Source organism: Pogoniulus pusillus, chromosome 5, assembly GCF_015220805.1.
Source record: "Pogoniulus pusillus isolate bPogPus1 chromosome 5, bPogPus1.pri, whole genome shotgun sequence".
NCBI lineage: Eukaryota > Metazoa > Chordata > Aves > Piciformes > Lybiidae > Pogoniulus > Pogoniulus pusillus.
Genome location: NC_087268.1, coordinates 18,823,088 through 18,846,566, shown reverse-complemented (window position 1 = coordinate 18,846,566; position 23,479 = coordinate 18,823,088). Strand labels below are relative to the sequence as shown.

Genomic DNA, 23,479 nt, shown 5'->3' with positions numbered 1-23,479 from the left:
GCCATGGTGTAGTTGGACAGGTCTGGGTGCTAGGGTGGACTGAATGATCTTGGAGGTCTCTTCCAACCTGGTGGATTCTACAATTCAGTGAAGAAGTGACTTCCTTTCAGGTAGTTGTAGAGAGTGAAATCTCCCCTGCAGCCTCCTTTTCCCCAGACTAAACAACCCCAGTTCCCTCAGCTGCTCCTCATAAGACCTGTTCACAGGATGTTAAGGGTTGGAAGAGACCCAAGGAGATCATCGAGTCCAACCTCCCTGCCAGAGCAGTACCACACAATCTAGCAGAGATCCCAGAGCCTGTTCCAGTGCTCTGGGACCCTTACAGGAAAGAAGTTCCCCCTTGTGTTGAGGTGAAACTCTTGTGCTGCAACTTACACCCATTGCTCCTTGTCCTATCCCAGGGAGCAAGTGAGCAGAGCCTGTCCCCCCCACTCCTGGCCAGCCCTCAGGTGCTTATAAACACTTACTAAATCCCCTCTCACCCTTTTGTTTTCTGGACTAAAAAGCCCCAGGTCCCTCAGCCTCTCCTCATTAGACATGCCCTCCAATCCCCTCATCATTCTTGTAGCCTCTTTAGCAGATCCCTGTCCCTGTTAAATCAGGGAGCCCAAAACTGAACACAGTATACAAGATGACGTCTCACCAGGGCAAAGTAGAGGGGGAGGAGACCTCCCTTGATCTGCTGAATGCACTCTTCTTAATACACCCCGGGATCCCACTGGCCTTCTTGGCCACCCTTGTTGTGCCATGGTTAACTTGTTATCCACCAGGACCCTCAGATCCCTCTCCACAGAGCTGCTCTCCAGATCACCTCCCTGTCTGTACTGGTGCAGTTTATTATTCTTCCCCAGATGCAGGACTCTGCACTTGTCCATGTTGAACCTCATTTGGTTCCTCTGTGTCCATCTCTCCAGCCTGTCCAGGTCTCTCTGGATGGCTGCATAGCCTTCAGCTGTATCAGCCAAGTCTCCCAGTTTGGTATCATTCCCAGTTTGGTGTCTGTTCACCAGACCCTTCACCACATTTGATGCCCTTCTCTGGACCCAGTCCAGCACCCCAATGTCTTTCTTGTAGTGAGGGCTCCAAAACTGAACCCAGTACTCAAGGTGCATCCTCACCAGTGCTGAATCCAGGGACACAATCACCTTCCTGCTTCTTCTCCTCCCAGTATTCCCGATACACGCCAGGATTCTTGGCCACCTGGGCACACTGCTTCCTCTGCAGAGCCTTTTCTGCCCTCACACAATGACTTCATGCACCAAAACAACGCTACAGAATTCTCTGACTATGAGGTGTTTGAGAGAATGCGAAAAGCTGTCCCCGAGGTGACAAAGATGACACCAGGCACGTAAGACGCATGAATACGCAGTCTGGGCCTGGCCAGAGCTGCCACCAGAAAAACCAAACCAAACCAAAACAAAACAAAAAAAACCCAACCACCACAACAAACCCACAGAACTTTGAACTGCAATTTTACTTTTATCCTTCCTTTATTACTCATCGTCCTTGTCACCCTGAAGCGATTACAGCAGTCTATATAAACACTCAGCTGCCGCTCCCCTCTTCCCGCGGCAAGCGATGGTTTAAGCCAGGCTATATTAGGTTCTCCCTACCCGCCTTCCCCTGCCGCCTTCTGTGCTTTGGTTTGGCCCGCGGGGGCCGCGGTGCGCGCTGGGAGTGGGGCGGGTGGCGGCGGGCGCGGGCGGTGCTGGTGCTGCGGCGGTGGTGGGAGGCTTCTTAATCTTGTTTGGTCCGCCGCGTCGCCATGGCTCTCAACAAGTCAATGCATGCGCGCAACCGGTATAAGGACAAGCCGCCCGACTTTGCCTATCTGGCCGCCAAATACCCCGAGTTCCAGCAGCACCTGCAGACCACCCTCACCGGCAGGGTGAGGTAGGGCCCGGCTGCTGAAGAAGCGTCGGGAGGGACGGCTTGGAGGGTGGGGTAGGCCGGGCTGCTTCCATTGGCTGTGGAGCAGCTCTCGCCGCTTCCCGAGTGCCTTGTCCCTGTGTGTCCCGCTCCCGGCGTGCGGGGAGCGAGATGGCGCTGGCACCCGTAACCATTGCTTGTACCTTTCAGCCTGAATTTCAAGGACCCTGAGGCAGTGAGAGCTCTGACGTGTACGCTTCTGAAAGAGGATTTCGGGCTTACGATCGACATCCCCGTGGAAAGGCTTATTCCCACCGTTCCCTTGAGGCTGAACTACATCCACTGGGTGGAGGATCTCATCGGTCACCAGGATGCCGACAAGCAAGTCCTTAGTCGAGGCATTGACATAGGTATTTGGGAAAGGCAAAACGTGCATTCCGTTATTTGCTGTCAAGGAAACTAGCCGATTTTTTTTTTTTTACTTATCCATAGAAAAAAGTTTAAGAAACAAACAGTTGGGAGCTGTGCTTATTACAGTGAAACGGGAAACCTCACGAGCCAACCTCGTAAGGTTCAACGAGACCCAGTGCAAGGTCCTGCAGCTGGATGAGGCTGTGGGCAGCCTGCTCCAGGGTAAAGCGTCCCTGCACAAGGCAGGGGGATTGGAACTAGATGATCTAGGGCTGGCTTGATCAGGAGGAGTTTGGAAGCTTTTCTCTACTTTGCATGCAGTGAGGTTGTGTGGTGCAGCAGACATGCTGGATGGAAGGGATCTATCCAGAGGGACATGGACAGGCTGGAGAGGTGGGCACAAGCCAAACTCAGCAGGTTCAGCAAGACCAAGTGCAAGGTCCTACAGCTGGGTTGAGGCAATGCCAAGCACAAATCCAGGCTGGGCAGGGACTGGATGGAGGGCAGCCCTGAGGAGAGGGACGTGGGGGTGCTGGTGGACGAGAAGCTCAACTGGAGCCGTCAGTGTGCGCTTGCAGCCTGCAGGGCCAACCAGGGCCTGGGCAGCATCAGAAGTGCGGCCAGCAGGTCAAGGGAGGTGATTCTCCCCCTCTACTCTACTCTGCTCTGCTGAGACGTCACTTGGAGTATTGCATCCAGTTCGGGAGCCCGTATTACAAGAGGGATGTGGAGATGCTGGAGCATGTCCAGAGAAGGGCCACGAGGATGCTTAGAGCACCTCTACTATGAGGACCAACTGAAAGAGATGGGGCTGTTCTGTCTGCAGAAGAAGGGGAGGCTGTGAGGTGACCTTCTTGTGGCTTTCCACTATCTGAAGGGGGCTTACAAAAAAGCAGAGGAGGGACTTTTTAGGCTCTCAGGGAGTGCCAGGACTAGGGGGAATGGAGCAAAGCTGGAGGTGGGTAGGTTCAGACTAGACATGAGAAGGAAGTTGTCCAGCATGAGAGTGGTGAGAGCCTGGAATGGGTTGCCCAGGGAGGTGTTTGAGGCCCCATGCATGGAGGTGTTTAAGGCCATGCTGGAATAGGCTGTGGGCAGTCTGCTCTAGGGTAGAGTGTCTCTGGGTGTGGCAGGTGGGTTGGAACTAGATAATCCTTGTGGTGCCTTCCAACCCTGACTGATTCTATGATTCTTTTTTAAACAGACTCTTTTTGTGGTCATATAGATAGAAAAAGAATGCAAGCCTAAAAAGTTTATAATGTACTAGGAAATTTATTCCGGATTACTAAATTTGCTTGAAGTGTATCTTTAACAATGCTGTATTTCAAATATGGAGGCAAGATTCACTGAAGAACAGAATAGTAAATTATCAGCAATCAGTGTTTTCTTGAAGTTGGCTTTCCTTGTTGTAAAAAAGTGTGTTGTGAATAAATCTTTGTGTATGACACCAGAGATTTAGTTTACATTTCTCATGGCTTTTCACTTCTGCAGGGACAGGGGCATCTTGCATATACCCATTACTTGGAGCAACTCTGAATGGCTGGTATTTTCTTGCAACAGAAGTGGATGATATGTGCTTCAATTATGCTAAGAAGAATGTGGAACAGAATAACCTGTCTGATCTTATAAAAGGTATGATGTAATAAGTTATCATAGAAATGTCGTGACCTATTTTTTTTGCTTTCAGTGGCATATCTTAGTCGGGCCAAATACATGCTCAGTTGTTCTTGCTGAGGTTGAGTGTTACTGCGTATGCTCAAGACAGGACATAACTCTATAAACTACCTGAAGGGAGGCTGGAGCCAGATCAGGTTGGTCACTTCTTCCAGGCAACCAGCAAGAGAACAAGGGGACACAGTCTCAAGTTGTGCCAGGGCAGGTCTAGGCTGGATGTTAGGAGGAAGTTCTTGACAGAGAAAGTGATTGCCATAGGAATGAGCTGCCCAGGGAGGTGGTGGAGTCATTGTCCCTGGAGATGTTGAAGAAAAGCCTGGCTGAGGCACTTAGTGCTATGGTCTAGTTGATTGGACACGTTTGGGTGATAGGTTGGATTGGATGATCTTGGAGATCTCCTCCAACCTGGCCGATTATATGATTCTATATTGGTTTTGGAAGGATAGAGTTAATTTTCATCGAAGTAAGCTTCCACTGAACTGATCTGAAACCAGGATAACAAGAATGGGAGGCCGTCAAGACTAATTAAGAATGGAATGACCTTGAACGTTAAAATAACCAGAAACAAGATTTAAATAAAAGCAGTTTCTGAAGTAAGATTCTGTCAGCTTCCGTAGATAGTGCCTTGTTAGAGCTTCTGACAGAAACCAGAAACAGGTCTGGACTAAGAGCAAATCATTGAGGTGTCTCCTACATACCTGTGGGGATTTTAATACTAAAACACATGTCTAGAAGGAGAATTTATAAGTTAAGTATAGGATCATCTTATTGTAATGAATTAGGTAATGGATGGAGTACAGGTACAAAGATTGGTGTGATATAAAATTATAACCAGTCATATGTAATTTGTTTGTTATTTGTACTGCATATAAACTGCTCTTGTTTGAGCTACTGGTTGGATAGTTTTGCAGAAGTACCTCTCAGCACACTTTTCTCTGCAGAACTGGAGTAAATAAAATACCCCTGCTTGGTGTCTGTCTATCTAGGCTGTTGCACACTGGGTAAATGGTCCTGCTATTTGAATAACAAACTGCTGTGTATCAGCATACAAACTGCTTGTATGCCAGTCCTTAACTGAGGTCTGCATTTGCATGCTGGTATTTGTTTCATAGAAAGAAAATGGTTAGAAAGTATAGCTTTTACATGCTGTTTTAACAAACACTGAAATATCAGCGGCGCACTAGATAAAACAAAATGTTCTTTACTGACCAAACCTCTTCTTAATTAGTGGTTAAGGTACCACAGAAGACTCTTCTAATGGATGCACTAAAAGAAGAATCTGAGATTATTTATGATTTCTGCATGTGCAATCCTCCCTTTTTTGCCAACCAGATGGAAGCAAGGGTAAGTTAAACTAAATGCTGCTGTACTTCAGTGAAGGGGAGAGGAGCAACAGTGTAACCTCTTCACTTGAGGAAGGTTGAGTGGAAAATCACAAATCATAATCATAGTTTCATTTCAGTTGGAAAAATCAAAGACCAGTAATAACTTTGACATAATGAATAAAAGCCTTAGAAATCTTAATTTAAAAACAATTTGTCTTTAAAGGCAGAATCATGAATTCATAGAATCACTCTGACAGTCATAGAAACATGGAATTGTTTTGGTTGGAAAAAGCCTTTAAGATGATCAAGTCCAATCATTACCTAAGTTTACCAAGTCTGGTGCTAAACCATGTCCCTCAGCACCATGTCTCTGCCTCTTCTAAACACCTCCAGAGATGGAGATTCAACCACCTTCCTTGGCAGCCTGTTCCAGTGTTGAGAACTCTGTGAAGAAGTTTCTAGTAATATCCAACCTAAATCTGCCTTGGTGCAACTTGAGGCCATTTCCTCTTGTCGTGTCACTTTTTACTAGGGAGAAGAGACTGACTCATACCTTGATCCAACATCCTTTCAGTAGAGAGAGAAGGTCTACTCTCAGTCTCCTTTTCTCCAGGCTAAATAATCCCAGTTCCCTCAGCTGCTCCTCACAAAACCTCTTTTCCAGACCCTCCACCAGCTTCATTGCCTTCTCTGGGCTCACCCCAGCACCTCAGTGTCTTTCTCGTAGTGAAGGCCCTTCTACTCAAGGTGTGGCCTTACTGCTGTTGAGTCCAGGAGAACAATCACTTCCTCGATCCTGCAGATAACACTATTCCTCACGCAAGCCAGGATGTTCTTCACATTCTTGGCTACTTGTACGCACAGCCAGCATAATAAAAGAGCATTTAAGTCTTCTCCCTCCCCATGCTGCACCCTAAAGGAGTTTTGAAAAACATAGCTGTTATGCTTCCTGAAGTGGAGGAGGGCCTGTAGAATTTTTTTCACAAGTTCTTACTGTCTTAAAGAATTGGTCTGAAAAGTTGACAGCCAGTAAATCTGAAATCAGGGGGCTCGATGTGGTAGAGGGAAATGGTTTCTGGCATTGTGCCTACCTATTATTTCTTTTACCTTAGTGATTTAGGCTATGTCATGTAGCTCAGAACAATTCTTGCAGTACCTGCTGAATATAGTAAAAAACTTTGTAATATAGGACAGCAGAAAAAAGATGTGTTGAAATTAAACTATAGATTGAAATTGTGTAGATGCATATAACCAGCATGTCGTACATGCATTGGGACCATGTGTTTTGTATTATCAGGATACTGATTTGTGACAAGTAAATTACCAAGATTTGAGAGACTAGGGAATTCACTCAGTTTTGAACATACCTGTTGTTATTCACTTGTCTGTTCTGATAGAGGCAGGTTAACTAGAGGTGTGTAGCCACTAGGAAAATGGAGGTTATTCTTCCCTTGTACTCAACACTGGCCAGGCCACACTTCGAGTCCTGTGTCCAGTTTTGGGCTCCTCAATTCAAGAGAGATGTTGAGATGCTGGAACATGTCCAGAGAAGGGCAACAAAGCTGGTGAGGGTCCTGGAACACAGCCCTGTGAGGAAAGGCTGAGGGAGCCGGGGGTGTGCAGCCTGCAGAAGAGGAGGCTCAGGGGTGACCTCATTGCTGTCTACAACTACTTGAAGGGAGACTGTAGCCAGGTGGGGATTGGTCTCTTCTTCCCGGCAACCACCAACAGAACAAGGGGACACAGCCTCAAATTGTGCTGGGGGAGGTCTAGGCTGGATGTTAGGAGGAAGTTGTTGCCAGAGAGAGTGATTGGCATTGGAATGGGCTGCCCAGGGAGGTGGTGGTGTCGCTGTCCCTGGAGGTGTTGAAGAAAAGCCTGTCTGAGGCACTTAGTGCCATGGCCTAGTTGACTGGATAGGGCTGAGTGCTAGGTTGGACTGGGTGAGCTTGGAGGTCTCTTCCAACCTGGTTGATTCTATGAAAAGATGGTGACACTTGCTACCCACTAAAGCTTGAGGTAGGAAGCAGCCTAACATTTCACTGAATGTTTCTTTCAAATGTTCTATTTTATGCAGGGAGTGAATTCTCGAAATCCACAGCGCCCCCCTCCCAGTTCTGTCAATACAGGAGGGATCACAGAAATCATGGCTGAGGGGGGAGAACTGGAATTTGTCAAAAGAATTATTCATGATAGTCTGCAACTTAAAAAGAGGCTACGGTAAGTTCATTTAAAAGAAAAGCAAAATCAAAAACCTTATCTGCTGCTTTGGCAGAATTCATGAAAATTATAGTTTTTGAAGTAAAGAATGTTGCTGTGGCCTAGTGGTATGTGTTTAGTTAATAATATATACACATCAGTAATTAACCTTAGTTTATGTAAGATGAGTTGCTCCTGAGCATCAAACAATTGCAGCTCATTATTTCAGGTATTTAAAGCAGAACGCAAAAAAAACTGTATGGCTGACACTTGCAGTTTGCAGCTAAATTGGCTTACTCACATGCTGAAGACACTCAGGTTTGATTCTTCAGGATTTCTGGGATGGGGGAGGATTTATGACATTCCCAGTTATCTGTTCATTACCTAAAATTTTCTGTCTTTTCCTGAATGAATTTTGGTGACATGCAGCTTGGCTTGCTGAAGGGCACAATTGCAGTGAATACTGTCTTGGGTGAACATAAGCTGCAATAAAAAACATAGCAAGACCTTCTTTTGAACACAAGAAACAAATAGCACATCTTCAGTTTTCTGACACTGCAGCTTTCACTTCCCGATTGCTGTGTGTTACTCCTTTGGTTCTTCACTACATTCAGGAAGTGCTTTTGTTTTGTTTAGACCCTTCTAGGTAGAGAACCCTAATGGCCTTCTAGGCATTAGAACCTCATCTTGTGCTAGTTTGAGCCTAGCTGGGCTATTTTGGTGAGAAGAATTAGATGACAGGCTGTGAAAAGGAAACAATGGTGATGGCTACTGCACTCAGGCTTGTTGTGATGTGTAAGAAATAGAGCACAAACATAGGTAACAGGGTTGTTCTTTGACTCTGGCTGCATGCACTTCTCTCCCTAACTTGCTGTTTAACTAGTCCTTCCGCTTCCTAACCCCCCCTAGCCGATTCTCCAAATTCACTTTAAACGTAAAGTCTGGGATAAGGTAGAAGAGTGGAGAGGAGGTGGAAGGGTGGTGGGGAGCCCCTCATGGGGACTCTGGTTTCTAGGAGGGTTGTCGTGTTTCTGTATTACTTTTTAACTTGTCTATAGCTGTATAGATTGCAAATACTTGCTTGTATGTGTTGCTAAACTGTAAATATAAAGTTTCATTCTTTAATTTCCATCTCGGCTGAGTCTAACCTGGGTGATTTTTCTTAAGTGTGAGGAGGCAGATAACACCCAAACCATCACACTCTTCATCTCTTTAATACCATTTTTTTTTCTTTAGAATGTTTGTTTCCTAGGGGCTTGAAAAATTAAGGCAAAACAAAACTGTATTTCAGTGTGTTAGAAGTGCTTCTGTCTTGTACTGCTTTGACGAACAAGATCTGAAGGTTTTTTCAGAGGTTGCAGTTTGTTTGGGTTTTTATAATGTCCTTCCTTCCTTTGTTACCCTCCAAATTTTACAGTCTAAGAAGGGGATGAATTGAATGTCAGTGATAAAAGAGAGGCTGCAATGTTCAGAAGTGATTACAAACCAAAAGGAATCAACTTCTGAGACTTTTTTGCAGGGTTGTTTGTGCCAGTGAGGACATGGGAAAGGGAGTGGTGTTCCTGTCAGTGTTTCGAGGTAGAATATTAGTTTAGGCTACTTGACATAGACAAGATTAGATACGTGTATCTTGGAATCAATCAGTCTGTCCAAAATAGGAATTTTCAAAGCTAAATATGAACTGAAACAGGTCTGAATTGAGTCACTGATGCAGTGGGTGACAGGAGGCAAGTCATAAAGGAAGTGGTGGTGTATAAGGGTTTATTTTTAAATGTTCTATCTACAGCTAGATGTTTTTATCCTTTGTACAGGTTCTTTCTGATATGTAGTGGTTTTATTCCACAGGAGGCTGTGGTGTACTGTGTAAAAATACTGTGATCTGGGAAGCACATGTATGCAAATTAAGGATGTAATTCGTTTTGTAAGGTAGTGGCAGGGGGTGTATCTGTGATGACTTCTGGAAATGCAATAGCACCATGGCTTCTGGTTTCACAAGATGCATAGATCCAGGGGAAACTTGCTTTTGCTAAGTTGCTGTTTGACAACCTTGAATGGAGTGGCAAATGTACTAGAGCAGTCACTGATGTGTCAGGCAAGAAGTTCTTTGCTTTGATAAAAGTGATGTGGAATTCTGAGAAATGCATTGTTCCTGTATTGCTTTCCTTCGGCAGCACCACCCCTCTAAGAGAAGTGTGTCACTTCATCTGATGATAGCATAGGACATAGCCTCAAGTCAAGTGTGTATCATACTTATTTTTCTAACCTCTGTGTGTTTGGGGTTCTGGGAGTGTTTCAGTTCATATTTTTGAATAGATTATCTTGAAGAAGAATCTTTTACAGAAAGAACAATTCACTTAAAGTGCTGTTTTGTACTTTGTTAGAGATAAGGTTTGGCAACTACCAGAAAGCATCAGTATCAAACTGTTAGTAGATAGAGATTCCTTTAGACTGTTAAGGTGATCTTGACTATACCTCTGTCCCCTCTTCAGTTAGGAGTCCCAGGCTCAGATTGTTATTTTTTTTGGAAGGATAACTGCGAGCTCCAGTGTGTTATATCTACAAATAACCATTTGAATGCATGGAATGTATGGAAGAGGGGGTGTAGAGCTTGAATAGTAATTTAGTTGAAGAACAGAAGTGTACAGTTTGGAGCTATTGAAGATGTTGGGCTGGGGTGGAAGATTCAGTATGTCATAATTTTGGGAAGGATGTCTGGTTTATTTTTGCCAGAAATTTTGGGGTGTAGTTTTTAAGCATTGCTGCAAGAAATTCTGTACATTGCATTACACAGGCAGTAAATTAAAACAATTGTCCTATGATAGCACTGATTGTAGATATATCTTTTTTCTTTTAATTTACAAAACGTTTCATTTGTATATGTGAGCAGTTTAAAGTGCTTACCTTCAATTTGTATGCATAGTCTTGAGCAAACTGTCTCCTGATAACTGAGAGCTCCAATATGTTGTATCTACAAATAACCTTGTGCATGTATGGAATGTATGGAAGAGGGGGTGTAGAGCTAATTTAGTTCAAGAACAGAAGTGTAATGTTTGGAGATATTTATGTTGGGCTGGGGTGGAAGGTTCAGTATGTCATAATTTTGGGAAGGATGTGTGGTTTAGTTTCACCAGAAATATTGGGGTTTAGTATTGCTGCAAGAAATTCTGTACATTGCATTATGCAGTCAGTAAATTAAAATAATTCATAGAATCAGTCGGGGTTGGAAGGGACCACAAGGATTATCTAGTTACAACCCCCCTGTCATGTCCAGGGATGCCCTACCCTAGAGCAGGCTGGCCAGAGCCCCATCCAGCCTGGCCTTAAACACCTCCAGGGATGGGGCCTCAACCACCTGCCTGGGTGACCCATTCCAGGCTCTCACCACTCTCATGCTGAACAACTTCCTCCTCATGTCTAGTCTGAACCTACCCACCTCCAGCTTTGCTCCATTCCCCCTAGTCCTATCACTCCCTGATACCCTGAAAAGTCCCTCCCCAGCTTTTTGTAGGCCCCCTTCAGATAGTGGAAGGCCACAAGAAGGTCACCTGGGAGCCTCCTCAGACTGAACAGCCCTAATTGTCCCTTGACAGCATCCATTATATATGTTTTTTTTCTTTTAATTTACAATACGTTTCATTTGTATATGTGAGCAGTTTAAAGTGCTTGCCTTCAATTTAGTTGCATAGTCTTGAGGAGACTGTCTCCTGATAACTGGGAGCTCAAAATACGTTGTATCTGCAAATAACCCTTTTGAATGCAGTGCGCTAGTTTGAGCCTAGATGGGATATTTTGGTGAGAGAAATTAGATGATAGGCTGTGAGAAGGAAACAGTGGTGATGTCTACTGCACTCAGAGGCTTGCTGAGATGTATAAGAACAAGGACACAAACACAGGTGACAGAGTTGCTCTCTGGCTTCTGGTCTGTCTCTTCTCTCTCTCTCTAACCTGCTGTCTAACTAATCCATCTGCTTCCTAACCCCCCTGGCTGACTCTCCAAACTCACCTTGAATGTAAGGCAAAGTCTGGGATAAGGTAGAGGGGTGGAAAGGAGGTGGAAGGGTCGTTGGGAGCCCCTCCTGGGGACTCCGGCTTCTAGGAAGGCTGTTGTGTTTCTGTATTACTTTTAAACTTTTCTCTGTCTATATAGATTGTAAATACCTGCTTGTATATTGTGCTAAGCTGTAAATAAAAAGCTTGATTTTGATTTCCAGCTCAGCTGAGTCTAGTCTGGGTGATTTCCTTAAGTTGGGGGGGGAGCAGGCAACACCCCCATGATCACATGCAGTCATCAAAAAATGTATGAAGAGGGAGTGTAGAGCTTGAGTAGTAATTTACTTGAAGAACAGAAGTGTAATGCTTGGAGATACTGCAGATGTTGGGCTGAGGTGGAAGGATGTGCTCCACGAGAAGTGGGAAAATAGTTACCTTTTCTTCCCTGTTAGTTTCCTCATGAAAGGTGAGGAAAAGTGGAAGGGCTAAGTGGTGGAAACATGGGTAATGGGCTACAAAGAAGCAGATGTGGTCATCAGTAGGTCGTCTTCTGAGACAAAAATGCTTGTCAGTAGTTGAATATCCTTTTTTATTCTGATTCATTCTCCAAAGAAAGCGGGGAGAAATTGAAATGAATTATTGTAAGGGGTGACATTTTTTTCCACATTACCAAAGTCACTCCAGGATCGTGGTTGTTTAGGTGCTTGTTCAATAACAGACTTAATATTTATTGCCTAAAAACTCAAAAAGATTTTCCTATTCAGTCTACCTTTGAGCCGTTGGTTCCAATATATGTTGTAGTTTGTGCTAGTCCCTGTTTAAGAGTGTGTTTTTTGGTTTGCTTTTAAATATATTGTTCTTGCAGGCTTCTGATCCAAGTAGTTTTTCTGTGGTAGTTGCCATTTTCGGTTGCTCTGCAGTTGTGAAATGCCTTGTTAACATGTTGTTTGCAGATGGTATAGTTGTATGCTGGGGAAGAAATGCAGCTTGGCACCATTGAAAGAGGAGCTTCGAATTCAGGGGGTGAGTATGTACAGTGAACGTATATCCTCTCTATCACAGAATCAACCAGGTTGGAATAGATGTCCAAGATCATCCAGTCCAACCTACCACTCAGCCCTGTCCAATCAACTACACCATGGCACTAATGCATGCAAGTAACTATTACTGAATTATTTTACAGAGTTTTTATTTACAAGAAGAAACCTCAATTCAGTGTTAGAGAGACACTCAAATTGAGATGGAATGTGGATTCAAAGCTGCTAGAGAAGTAGCACATGTTATCTCCAGGTTTTTGTCTTCATTTGGGTAGAAGCATTTCATTTTCCATTCTAGAGCACAGAATCATAGAATGGTTTAGGTTGGAAGTGACCTCAAAGATCATCCAGTTCCAACCCTCTGCCATAGGCAGGGACACCTCCCACTAGAACAGGTTGCTCAAGGCCTCATCCAGCCTGGCCTCAAACACCTCCAAGGAGGGAGCATCCACAGCCTCCCTGGGCAACTTGATCCAGTGTCTAACCATCCTCTCTATAAAGAACCCTTTCCTAACATATAATTTGAATCTCCCCTCTTCCAGTTTACACCCATTATCCCTCATCCTGTCATTTCAAGACCTTGCCAATAGTCTCTCCCCAGCTTTCCTGTAGGTCTCCTTCAGATACTGAAAGGCTTTTCTCGAAGCCCTCTCTTCCGCAGGCTGAAGAGCTCTGACTCTCACAGCCTGTCCTCATAGGAGAGGTGTTCCAGCTGTCTGGTCATCTTCATGGCCCTCCTTTGGACTTGCTCTAACAGTTCCATGTCCTTCTTGTGCTGGGGGCTCCAGAATTGTACACAGTACTCCAGATGGGGTCTCAGGGGAGCAGAGTAAAGGGGCAGAATTGCCTCCCTTGCCCTGCTGGCCACACTGCTCTCGATTCAGCCCAGCATATGGTTGCTGTCTGGGCTGTACATGCACACTGCCAGCTCATGTTGAGCTTTTCATTAACCCAGATGCCCAGGCCCTTTTCCTCAGGGCTGTGCTACGCCATTCACTACCCATCCTGTATCTCTGCTTGGGACTGTGCCAACTTGGGTGCAGGACCTTACACTTTGCCTTGTTGAATTTCATGAGGCTGGCCTGGGCTCACCTCTCCAGCCTGTCCAGGTACCTCTGGATGGCATCCCTGCCCTCTAGCAAGTCGACTGTGCCACAGAGCTTGGTGTCATCTGCAAACTTGCTGAGGGTGCACTTGATTCCTCTCTCCATATCACTGACAAAGATGTAAACAGCATTGGTCCCAGGACTGACCCCTGAGAGGTGCCACTTGTCACTGGTCTCAAGGTGGATATAGAAATTCTGCTTTAGAATAGCCTTAACAGGGCTGTATCAAGGTCCAGAGAACAGAGATTAACAGTATCTCTGTCCAGAGGAGCAAAATCTGTTTTTAAGGATTTCAGTGTTGTGAAATTAAGGTACAAACAAGACCACAGATAACCACAAAACTATTAAAGGATAAGGTTAGACAAAACATAGGGGGAGAGAGAGAGAAGGGGGGAAGAGAGATAAAGGGAACAGTGGAGAAGAAGCAGGGAAGGAAAAGAGCCAGGATCATTACAATCAGTCGCAGATGGGAGGGAGAGAGAGATGGGTGCATGGCCCAGGGTTGACCTTCTGTGGAGTTCGTCAGGGGTTCTTCTGGTGGAGGACAGCTCTGGTGGTGGTGCAGCTCTGGAGGTCCACACTTTGGCAGGTGTCGTTCGTGTCTTTTTATACAGTTTTTTAGCTTGGTGTCCTGTGTATTGTCATGCATTCGCAGGGGTCTGGAGGCAGAGCCGGGGGAGGGCCTCCACCCCCTCCCTGTGCTGTACTGTCTGTACCCGAATACACATAAGTCTTTTCTCTTCGGGGTAGCTGACATAAAATGTACGCATCCTGGGAATTCAGGCTGAGGTCCAGGAATTTCCAAGGAATGGTCTGTTGATTTGCATCCCTGAGCTTTCGGCCAAGCACCTAGTCTGAATCCCGGAGGTTAACAAAGGCAATCTTTGTTGACTAGGGAGAGGCGATACAATCTTTATCTTTGTTGATGATCAAGAGAGGGGATTTAGACTCTCACAGGCTACTATAAAAAGAGAAAAAAAAAATCTTTCTTTCCTTGTAGATAACATGCAGTCTAGTGATTTGGTTGGTAAAAGAAATAGTAACATTTTTAAAGTGGCAAAATTTCTTTGTGTTCAGTTCTGGCACCGAGTGAACTTGAACATTATGCAAGAGGCTGTGCAAAAGACTTTTTATGGCTTTCTGGAGGAAGTGTAGTCTTGTCTAATTTCTAAACAAAGCGATTGTGAGCTCTGTCCTTATATGTAGTAGAAAGATGAAGGAAAGAGAATGCATGGTGAAAGATTAACTCCTGGGCACAGGGAATCCTTAAATGGCGTGACAAAAGAAGACGCTGATTTTTGTACCAGATTTCAAATATCTGACTTTATGTACTGTTGCACTTCAGTCTGAGGAAAGTGACGGAAATCTTTACTAGCCTTGTGTAGAAAAGCTGAGGGTTGCTTTTGTATTTTTCTTGAAATTACCAATTTAATTTTGTTCAGATTTTTAATCTTTGTTGTAAGAGAGATAGGAATATAGTTGTTGTAACCAAGCACATGCTCTGTTGTGGTTCAGGTTAGGATGCAGCAAAAATGTTCCAAAAAGCCCACTTGTGTCTCCGTTCTAATTTAAATTCCCAGAGACTCAAATATAGTTGACAGAACCAATAACAATTTATAGAATGCCCTTTCCCCTTCTTTCCCAAAAGAAAAGGAATTATATGGAGAGAAAAGGTAGGGAGACCTAAATAAATAATCTCACTGAAATTTGGAAGTTAAAAGAGTAAAAGATTAACAATAAATAAAAGGTATATGAGGTAGGGAAGTTACAAAGGTGTAGGGAAGGGAAAACAAGATACAAAACCATGTAAATATACAACCAGGTTTTTGATGACAGTGGGTTTTGTCCGCCTCGTGGTGGTGATGGCCACATGGTGAAACAAAGAGCAGCAGGAAAACAGGAATGGTGATGCTAGCAGGCAGGGAGGGAAGAGCAGAGAGAGCAGGAAATCTCCCCTGCTTTTATGGATCTTTTGTCAGGAAGGTGGAGTGGGCTAACCATGAATCACCTGTTGGTGTTCAAACCCACCCCTGGGGAGGGGTCAAGACCACCTGGAGTCAGGTTCAGGGTCACTCCCTCAGAAAGGTTAACCCTGTACAACTTGTTGCTCAAACTGTGTTGAAACTTGCTATATTTATCTGAAGTTTTGATAGAATTAGGAATCTGAAAGCAGGGAAAGTTCTTTTCCTCTCTGAGTGCATTTCTCAAAAAATATGTTTTTCACTTATTTTTTCTGTGAGACCTGAGGCTTGTGCTTTGGAGCAAATAATTCATATTGAGGTGGGATAGCTGATATTTAACCTTACTAATATTTAGCACTTTCTCCATCCCATACATGCTGTAGAGCATCCATGTGTGGAAAGACTAGATAACACTAGCATTGGATCTAAGTTTTATATTTAAAGGCAATTCAATTCAGACTTGATTTGTGTGGGCTATGATAGAGAAGTGTTTCTAGGCACATTTCTGCCATCGGCAGACAGGTCAAGTGACAGAATCACAGAATCAGTCAGGGTTGGAAGGGACCACAAGGATCATCTAGTTCTAACCTCCCTGCCATGCCCAGGGACAGCCTACCCTAGACCAGGTTGGCCAGAGCCTCATCCAGCCTGGCCTTAAACACCTCCAAGGATGGGGCCTCAACCACCCCACTGGGCAACCCATTCCAGGCTCTCACCACTCTCACGATGAAGAACTTCCTCCTCACCTCTAGTCTGAATCTCCCCACCTCCAACTTTGCTCCATTTCCCCTAGTCCTGTCACTCCCTGACAGCCTAAAAACTCCCCAGCTTTTTTATAGGCCCCCTTCAGATCCTGGAAGCCATAAGAAGGTCACCTGGGAGCCTCCTCTTCTCCAGACAGAACAGCCCAAACTCTTTCAGTCTGTTCTCGTAGGAGAGCTGCTCCAGCCCTCTGATCATCCTTGTGCCCCTTCTTTGGACACGCTCCAGCATCTCCACATCCCTCTTGTAATAGGGATGTGCTTTGTTGCCCCTCTTTGTTGCCTTTGTTTTGTGGTCTTTTGATACATCACCAGGTTCAGTGTTGAAATACTGAGCAGGAGTATGTTCTGAACAAGAAGGAAGGATGTGCTTTTTGTAGAGTCAGAATGCATGTGTGCTGTAGGTGTGTTGGATAGCTGCATAAGAAGGGTCATCTTATGTGTTGTTGAAGTTCCGGAAGGGCTTCAAGATGTGAAAGGAACCATAGATGTGGCAGGGCAGAGGGGAAAGTCCTGGGCATCGGTACTAGGTATGGCACTGACCAGCTTGAGGTGGCCCTGACATCATGAACTGTGTCAGAAAGAATCTCTGTTTCTGTTATGAGAAGATAACTCTATGCTGACTTTATAGTGCTTTTAAAATGGAAAACATATACAGTAAAACAATGTTGTCTGTTAATACGAAATGAAGTTTTGTATTCTTTCTTTGCATAGGTTCCTAAAGTTACTCATACTGAATTCTGTCAAGGGCGCACCATGAGATGGGCATTGGCATGGAGTTTCTATGATGATGTTCAAGTACCTGTAAGTGGCTTAATTTTGGTTTGCATGGGATTGTGTCTCTTATTTGAAGAAGGGCCTAATGAGCTAGAACTGCTGCAAGCCAAACTGTTCTACTTCAGACTGGACACAGATATGCTGGGCTGTGTGGACAGTGGGACTCCTAAACTGACTGCCAGACTGTTAGTTGTTTTATGCAAGTCATAAATGACCCATGTTTAGGGAGGAAAAAGAAGCCTGTGCAGGGACTTGGCTGTGGGTTGCAGTGAAATTAAGGGTCACTTGTAACATACTTCAAATAGCAGTTTAGTGCTATTAAAAATATGCTAAGTCTGGGACTAGATTTGAACTTCAGGCATCCCTTTGAGAACTTGAGAATCCCAGGCACAGATACAGGCTGGGTGGCGAATGGCTGGAGAGCAGCCCTAAGGAAAAATAAGGACCTGGGGGTCTGGGTTGATGAAAAGCTCAACATGAGCCAACAGTGTGCACACGCAGCCTAGACAGTTAACTGTGTCCTGGGCTACATCAAGAGGAGTGTGGCCAGCAGGGCAAGGGAGGTGATTCTGCCCCTTCACTCTGCTCTCATCAGATCCTACCTGGAGTACTGCACACAGTTCTGGAGCCCCCAACACAATAGGGACATGGAACCGTTGGAGTGAGTCCAGAGGAGGGCCATGAAGATGCTCAGAGGGCTGGAGCATCTCTGCTGTGAGGACAGGGTATGAGAATTGGGGCTCTTCAGCCTGGAGAAGAGAAGGATTTGAGGAGACCTTACAGTGGCCTTCCTGTATCTGAAGGGGGTCTATAGGAAGGCTGGGGAAGGACTGTTTACAAGGTCATGTAATGACAGGACAAGGGGTAATGAGTTTAAACTGGAAGAGGGGAGATTTAGACTAGATGTTAGGAGGAAGTTCTTTACAGTGAGGGTAGTGAGACACTGGAATGGGTTGCCCAGGGAGTTTGTGGGTGCTTCCTCCCTGGAGATGTTGAAGTCCAGGTTGGATGAAGCCTTGAGCAACCTGCTCTAGTGGGAGGTGTCCCTTTCTATGGTGGGAGGTTGGAGCTGGATGATCCTTGAGGTCCCTTCCAACTTAGACCATTCTATGATTCTAACTCACTTTTAATTTGCCATATAGATTCAGTTGCCAAATAGACATGAACATATCTAGCTCAGACTTTTCTATATGAATTACAGTGCAGCTTGCTCACTTTAATGTGAGCTGGTTGCTTTTTTATTGATCCAGATGTACACGTACCATAAGGTAGGTATAGACAGTAACTAACCTTATTGAAGATGCAAATAAACATTCAGCAAACTTGAAAAAAAAAAAAAGACCTCTTGACCTCTTTTCCCAAGAGCAACTGCAGTTTCTCAGCTCACAGAGAGCTAGTAGTTTCTAGAATCATAGAATTGTTTTGGTTGGAAAAGACGTCAGAGACAGTCAAGGTAGCACCATCATGGCCACTAAGTCATGTCCCAAAGTGCCATGTCTGCACACCCCGAGCTCCCTCAGTCTCTCCTCATAGGGCTTGTGCTCCAGGCCTTTCACCAGCTTTGTCGCCCTTGTCTGGACACATTCCAGCACCTCAACATCTCTCTTGAATTGAGGGGCCCAGAGCTGGACACAGTACTCAAGATGTGGCCTGACCAGTGTTGAGTACAGGGGAAGAATAACCCTGTAGAAGGAGCCAATGAAACTTTTTGCTTAATGTCTGAAGGTCAGCTCCCTCTGTACTTCTGGCTAGCAAAAGGTGCATTATCCTTTTAGCTGGCTTTAATCTAAAACTCTTTAAAGCAAAGGGCAACTCAGGCCATGTCATTGATTGTTTAGTGGCTTACATGTGTCATGGAGGCAGGGAATTAACGTGGCTGAGTCAGGAATTATAAACAATATAATTATTTTATTTTATTGGAACCCCACCCCCAAATTAGATATAGAAATTAGATTAGTTTATTAACAGATTCAGTTTGCTCAGGAATTTCTTCTGAAAGGATATTACAAATAAATTTGGCTATTTAGAAAGTCAGGAAATGGAAAAGGCTAAGCTATAAGCACAGTTTTACCCCACTATCAACCAGGCTGAACAGAAGATTAAGGGAACAGTTACTCACGAAGGTGAGACAGGCATTGGGCAATGATCTGATCCCTTGCTGGATTCTTCTGCAGGAGCAGCCTTCTGACATTGCAAGCAATATCCAATAATGGAAATCCACACAGCAGAAGCCCTTAGGCGAGTCACAGAGCTACCAAACTTGAAAATGTCTCGAGCACTTCTTCCCAAGTGGGATGGTCGTGGAACAATGCTGCCTTCACAGTGGCAGGGGAGAGCTAGAACTGCTAGGGTCCCCAGTCGGGGAGGCAGACAGGAAGTTGGATATTGATAGGGTCTGAGAGGAGGCGGTCCAGATGCCTCCATCTCTCTCTCAAAAGACTCCAGGGCTTGCCAAGACTGCAGGTTTGCACAACAGGGTGCAAAAGTGGGGAGAACCATCTAAAAGCAGGGATGGGATAAAAAAAAAGCTGTACAAAAGGTAGGAGCTGTCCAAAAGCAGGGGCTGTCCAGTCACTGCAGGAACTTGTCCTTCGCAGTGGCAAGGGACTCTAAAGATGGGAACCCTCAATATGGGAACCCTTGCTCTGTTTATCCTTTTTCTAGACAAAGTGTCCATTTACCATTTATACTGGGTGTGAAAACCCAGCCAACCACGAGCCTGAATCCAGTGTGGGCTTCCACATGGGTCAGCCCATGTGCAGAAAGGCATCTTTTGCTGCCCCTCTTCAAGCCTGCAGTGCAGCAGGGTGGAAAGCAGTTTTTGCACCTTCTCCCATTCAAACCCATGGAGGGGGAGGGAGAAGAAAGGAATTTGGGGTACCCCAGGACAACATTATACTCTTAATCTCAATGTTTTCTGAGTACAAGGTCATCCCACTAATACTACATAGCTTTGTAAACTTTTTTTTATATTTCTTCTTGTAGTCACCTCCCTCTAAAAGAAGAAAATTGGAAAAACCCAGAAAGCCAATTACATTTATGGTCCTGGCATCTACAGTCAAAGAGTTATCCAGCAAAGCTGCAGCTATGGGCTGGGATGCTGTGGAAGCTATTGCTGTGGTTAGGGCCTGGGTAGAGAAGATTCTCACTGATCTGAAGGTATGGTATTAAGCATATGTTAAAACAATGTCCTCGAAAGTATTACTGTGAGAGGATGGTATGAAGTCCTGCTGTTTTCTGCAACAGGTTCAGCACAAATGTGTTCCCTGTGGGAAAGATGAAGTTAGCCTGTTTGTGACTGCCATTGAAAACTCCTGGATTCATTTGAGAAGAAAGAAACGGGAGAGAGTAAGGCAATTACGAGAACTTCCTGGAGGTTCTGAAGGTACTTTGCAAGCAATGGAAGAGGAAAAGAACAGCCAGAAAAGTGTCAGCAACAGTTTGGACTGTGAAAACCTTAAGAGTGAAGACTCTGAAACAGGGTTTATGGCCTCTGATGAAGATGGCCACTTGGCGGCAGGGGATGAGCTAATGGAAGACTCTCCTGCCAAAGAAGAACACAATGAGTATGTGAAGGAGACAGAAGCAAGTGGGGGAGATGCATCACTTGGAAAAGGTTCCAGTAATGCAAAGGAGGACCCTTGCCCTTCAGAGGAAGCTAGCAATCTCTCAGTTGACAAACAACAAAGTCCCAAAGAAACTAGTAGATGTTTTCTCTTTAAATGTTTAATGAATGTGAAGAAAGAAGGAAATGATGTAGTAGTAGAAATGCACTGGGTTGAAGGACAGAACAGAGACTTGATGAACCAGCTGTGCACATACTTACGGAATCAGATTCTTCGACTGGTTGCTAGTTAGCCCCTTTTCCTACGTTGTTAAAGTAAGCCAGTTCTCCAATTTGGTAAACTATTTTTAATAGATTAAAATTTTCAGTTAGAGCATAACTTGGCATTTTTTTCTCCAGGGAAAAAAAGAAAGAGTAAAAGGGATATCAAAGTCCTCTTTAATAGCTTTTTGGAAAGCTACAAGGACTGCATGAAGTGTACTTCATTGGCTGTGATGTGATGGAGAAGTAATAGCTGTTGTGCTGTGATGTTGAACATTTCAGGCATCAACAATACTTACTCTGGTCTGCTTTATGGTGCTATAGAGTTTATATATTGTTACTAAGTAGAAATATTGACTGAAATATTTTCATCAGTATTTTTTCAGTGCTAATGCAGGTAATGATTAGTTTCCTGTGGGAGTTTTCTGCAGTAAGGAGTCTTCAGCCAAGGATTTAAGTATGCCTCTCTCTTCTGTTTAATGCATTTAACCTTTAGTATAGTGAGCATCAAGACTGATATATCTTCCTGAGTGTCAATTAAAATAATTGCTTTAGAAAAGCTTTGTGTTGTCCTTTCATGGGGCTTGTGTTTTGAAGTGTGGGAGAGCCTGCTATCAGCATGAGTTTGTAAACTTCATTTTAACAACAAAATATGGGATTTGAGCTCTTTGGCTTGAAGTGGGTGTAACTATGTTGACTGTTCTATTACCCCATTCCTTACATTATATCAGATGTAATTGTCTGACATGGCAGCAGTATTCTTAGAGAATTATACTTCTTTTTAATTCTAAGAGATTGCTGTAGTGTCAGGATTGCGAGCACATGCTCATCTTTGTAGGCCAGAAATTCCTTATTCAGGACAAAGATGTGTGAAAGAAGACAAATGACAAGAAATGCTGCGCCAAAGAGACGGGGATACAGCTTGATGCAAGCTAAGTTCCAACTTTATTAGGCAACATACAGGATTTATGTACTTTGTCAGAAGGCTTAACGTTTTTACATACTGATTAGTCATTTTATCACATGCAAAATCGTCTTTTCTTCCAATCTAAATTCTTGTCTGCCACATCTGCTTCCCGTGGAGCAGTGGTCTTAGCATATTCATCAGATAAGAAGGACAGGCATATTCATCAGAGGGCAGGACAGTCTCCTTGCTTCTCCTAATCAGATCACTCTGACTCAGATAGTTTGCCCAAGGCTTGTTGACACTGACCCTGACTGACCATTGTTCTTCATTAACGACCACAAAGAAAGTGGCTGCTTCCAAATCTGACTCCTTAATCCTTCTTACTGCTAGCTGTTTTCCTAGTGTTTCTGGGCCAGTGACCTGTCACCCTGAGGAGAAAGGCTGAGGGACATAGTCCTTATGTTCCTCAGACAGGGTACAGTGTGTGTTTGAGATAGGAGCTTTACATGAAGTCAGCCTCCCAAGCTGTGACCTATGTGGAGATTTAGAAAAACTGTCTCCATGTTCTGTAGAGTGGAGTGTGCATGTTCCTCAAAATAACACTTCTGATGGACAGACACAAGGAAATAATACATATGTTCATGCTACTGGAACAAATTTGAATGTTTTGCTTTAGTTGTCAAGTTTTCTGGTGAGATTAGTCTGTTTTCTGAAGTTGAATTGAAGACAACTTAAAAAGGCTTAATTTTCCTCCTCTGTTGTTGACTGTTGTGTCTCTGAGCGCTACTTCTGCTGGATTGATGGGCTGAACCTAGTTGTATAAGATTCATGGAGGCCAAGGGCCAGGTCCTGTACTAGAGTCATGATAACCCCATGAATCTTCCAGGTTTGGGGAAGAGTGGCTGAAAAGCTGCCCAACAGAGAAAGATAGAGCATTGATTGGCAACTGGCTGAAAGTGAGCCAGCATATGCCCAGGTGGCCAAAAAGGCCAATGGCATCCTGGCCTGTATCAGGAACAGTATGACAAGCAAGAGTAGGTAAATGATTGTCCCCCTGTACTTGGTGCTGGTGAGGCCACACCTTGTGTATGGGGTTCAGATTAAGGGCCTTCCATACAAAGTAAAAGATAGGTGCTGAAGTAGGGCACTGAGAAGGGCAATTAAAATGGTGAAGGGTCTAGAGAACAGGTCTCCTGAGGAACAGATGAGGACATGGGAATTGTTTAGGCTGGAGACAAGGATGCTGAGGGGATACCTTCTTGCACTCTACACTTCCCTAAAATTAGGTTGTAGTGAAGTAGGGTTTGGTCTGTTCTCTGGAGTAGCAAGTGATAGGACAAGAGGAAATGGCCTCAAGTTGCACCAGAAGGGGTTTAGCTTGGCTATGAGTAGAAACTTCTTTACTGAAAGGGTTCCCAGGCAATGAAATGGACTCCCTAGGGAGGTTATTGAATCCCTATCCATGCAGATAGAGACATGGTACTGAGGGCCATGGTTTAGCACCAGACCTATGTCATGGTCCCATGGTGGGTAACTTAGCATATGTTAAAACTGCCTCATGTTCCAGCTTGTTCTGAGATATCACAGGGACTGGGTGGGGCTGAGCTTAGCTCTTGAGTGATGCCCAGTTGGACGT

The 23,479-nt window shown here is 44.5% G+C and overlaps 1 protein-coding gene across 3 annotated transcripts; it reads left to right on the top strand.

Moving 5' to 3' along the window:
• The first annotated feature begins 1,641 nt into the window (after positions 1-1,641).
• On the top strand, positions 1,642-21,495 carry METTL16 (methyltransferase 16, RNA N6-adenosine). Of its 3 annotated transcripts, none has more exons than XM_064143392.1 (9): positions 1,642-1,893; positions 2,080-2,279; positions 3,772-3,912; positions 5,183-5,298; positions 7,357-7,499; positions 12,422-12,491; positions 17,048-17,137; positions 20,096-20,269; positions 20,357-21,495. In XM_064143392.1, the coding sequence occupies exons 1-9, from the start codon at positions 1,766-1,768 to the stop codon at positions 20,966-20,968; spliced, it is 1,674 nt and encodes a 557-aa protein (XP_063999462.1). In that variant the 5' UTR covers positions 1,642-1,765; the 3' UTR covers positions 20,969-21,495. The 3 variants fall into 3 exon arrangements, with proteins under 3 accessions (XP_063999462.1, XP_063999464.1, XP_063999463.1); XM_064143393.1 differs by having other exon boundaries at positions 1,643-1,888; XM_064143394.1 differs by lacking the exon at positions 17,048-17,137.
• The last annotated feature ends 1,984 nt before the right edge of the window (positions 21,496-23,479 follow it).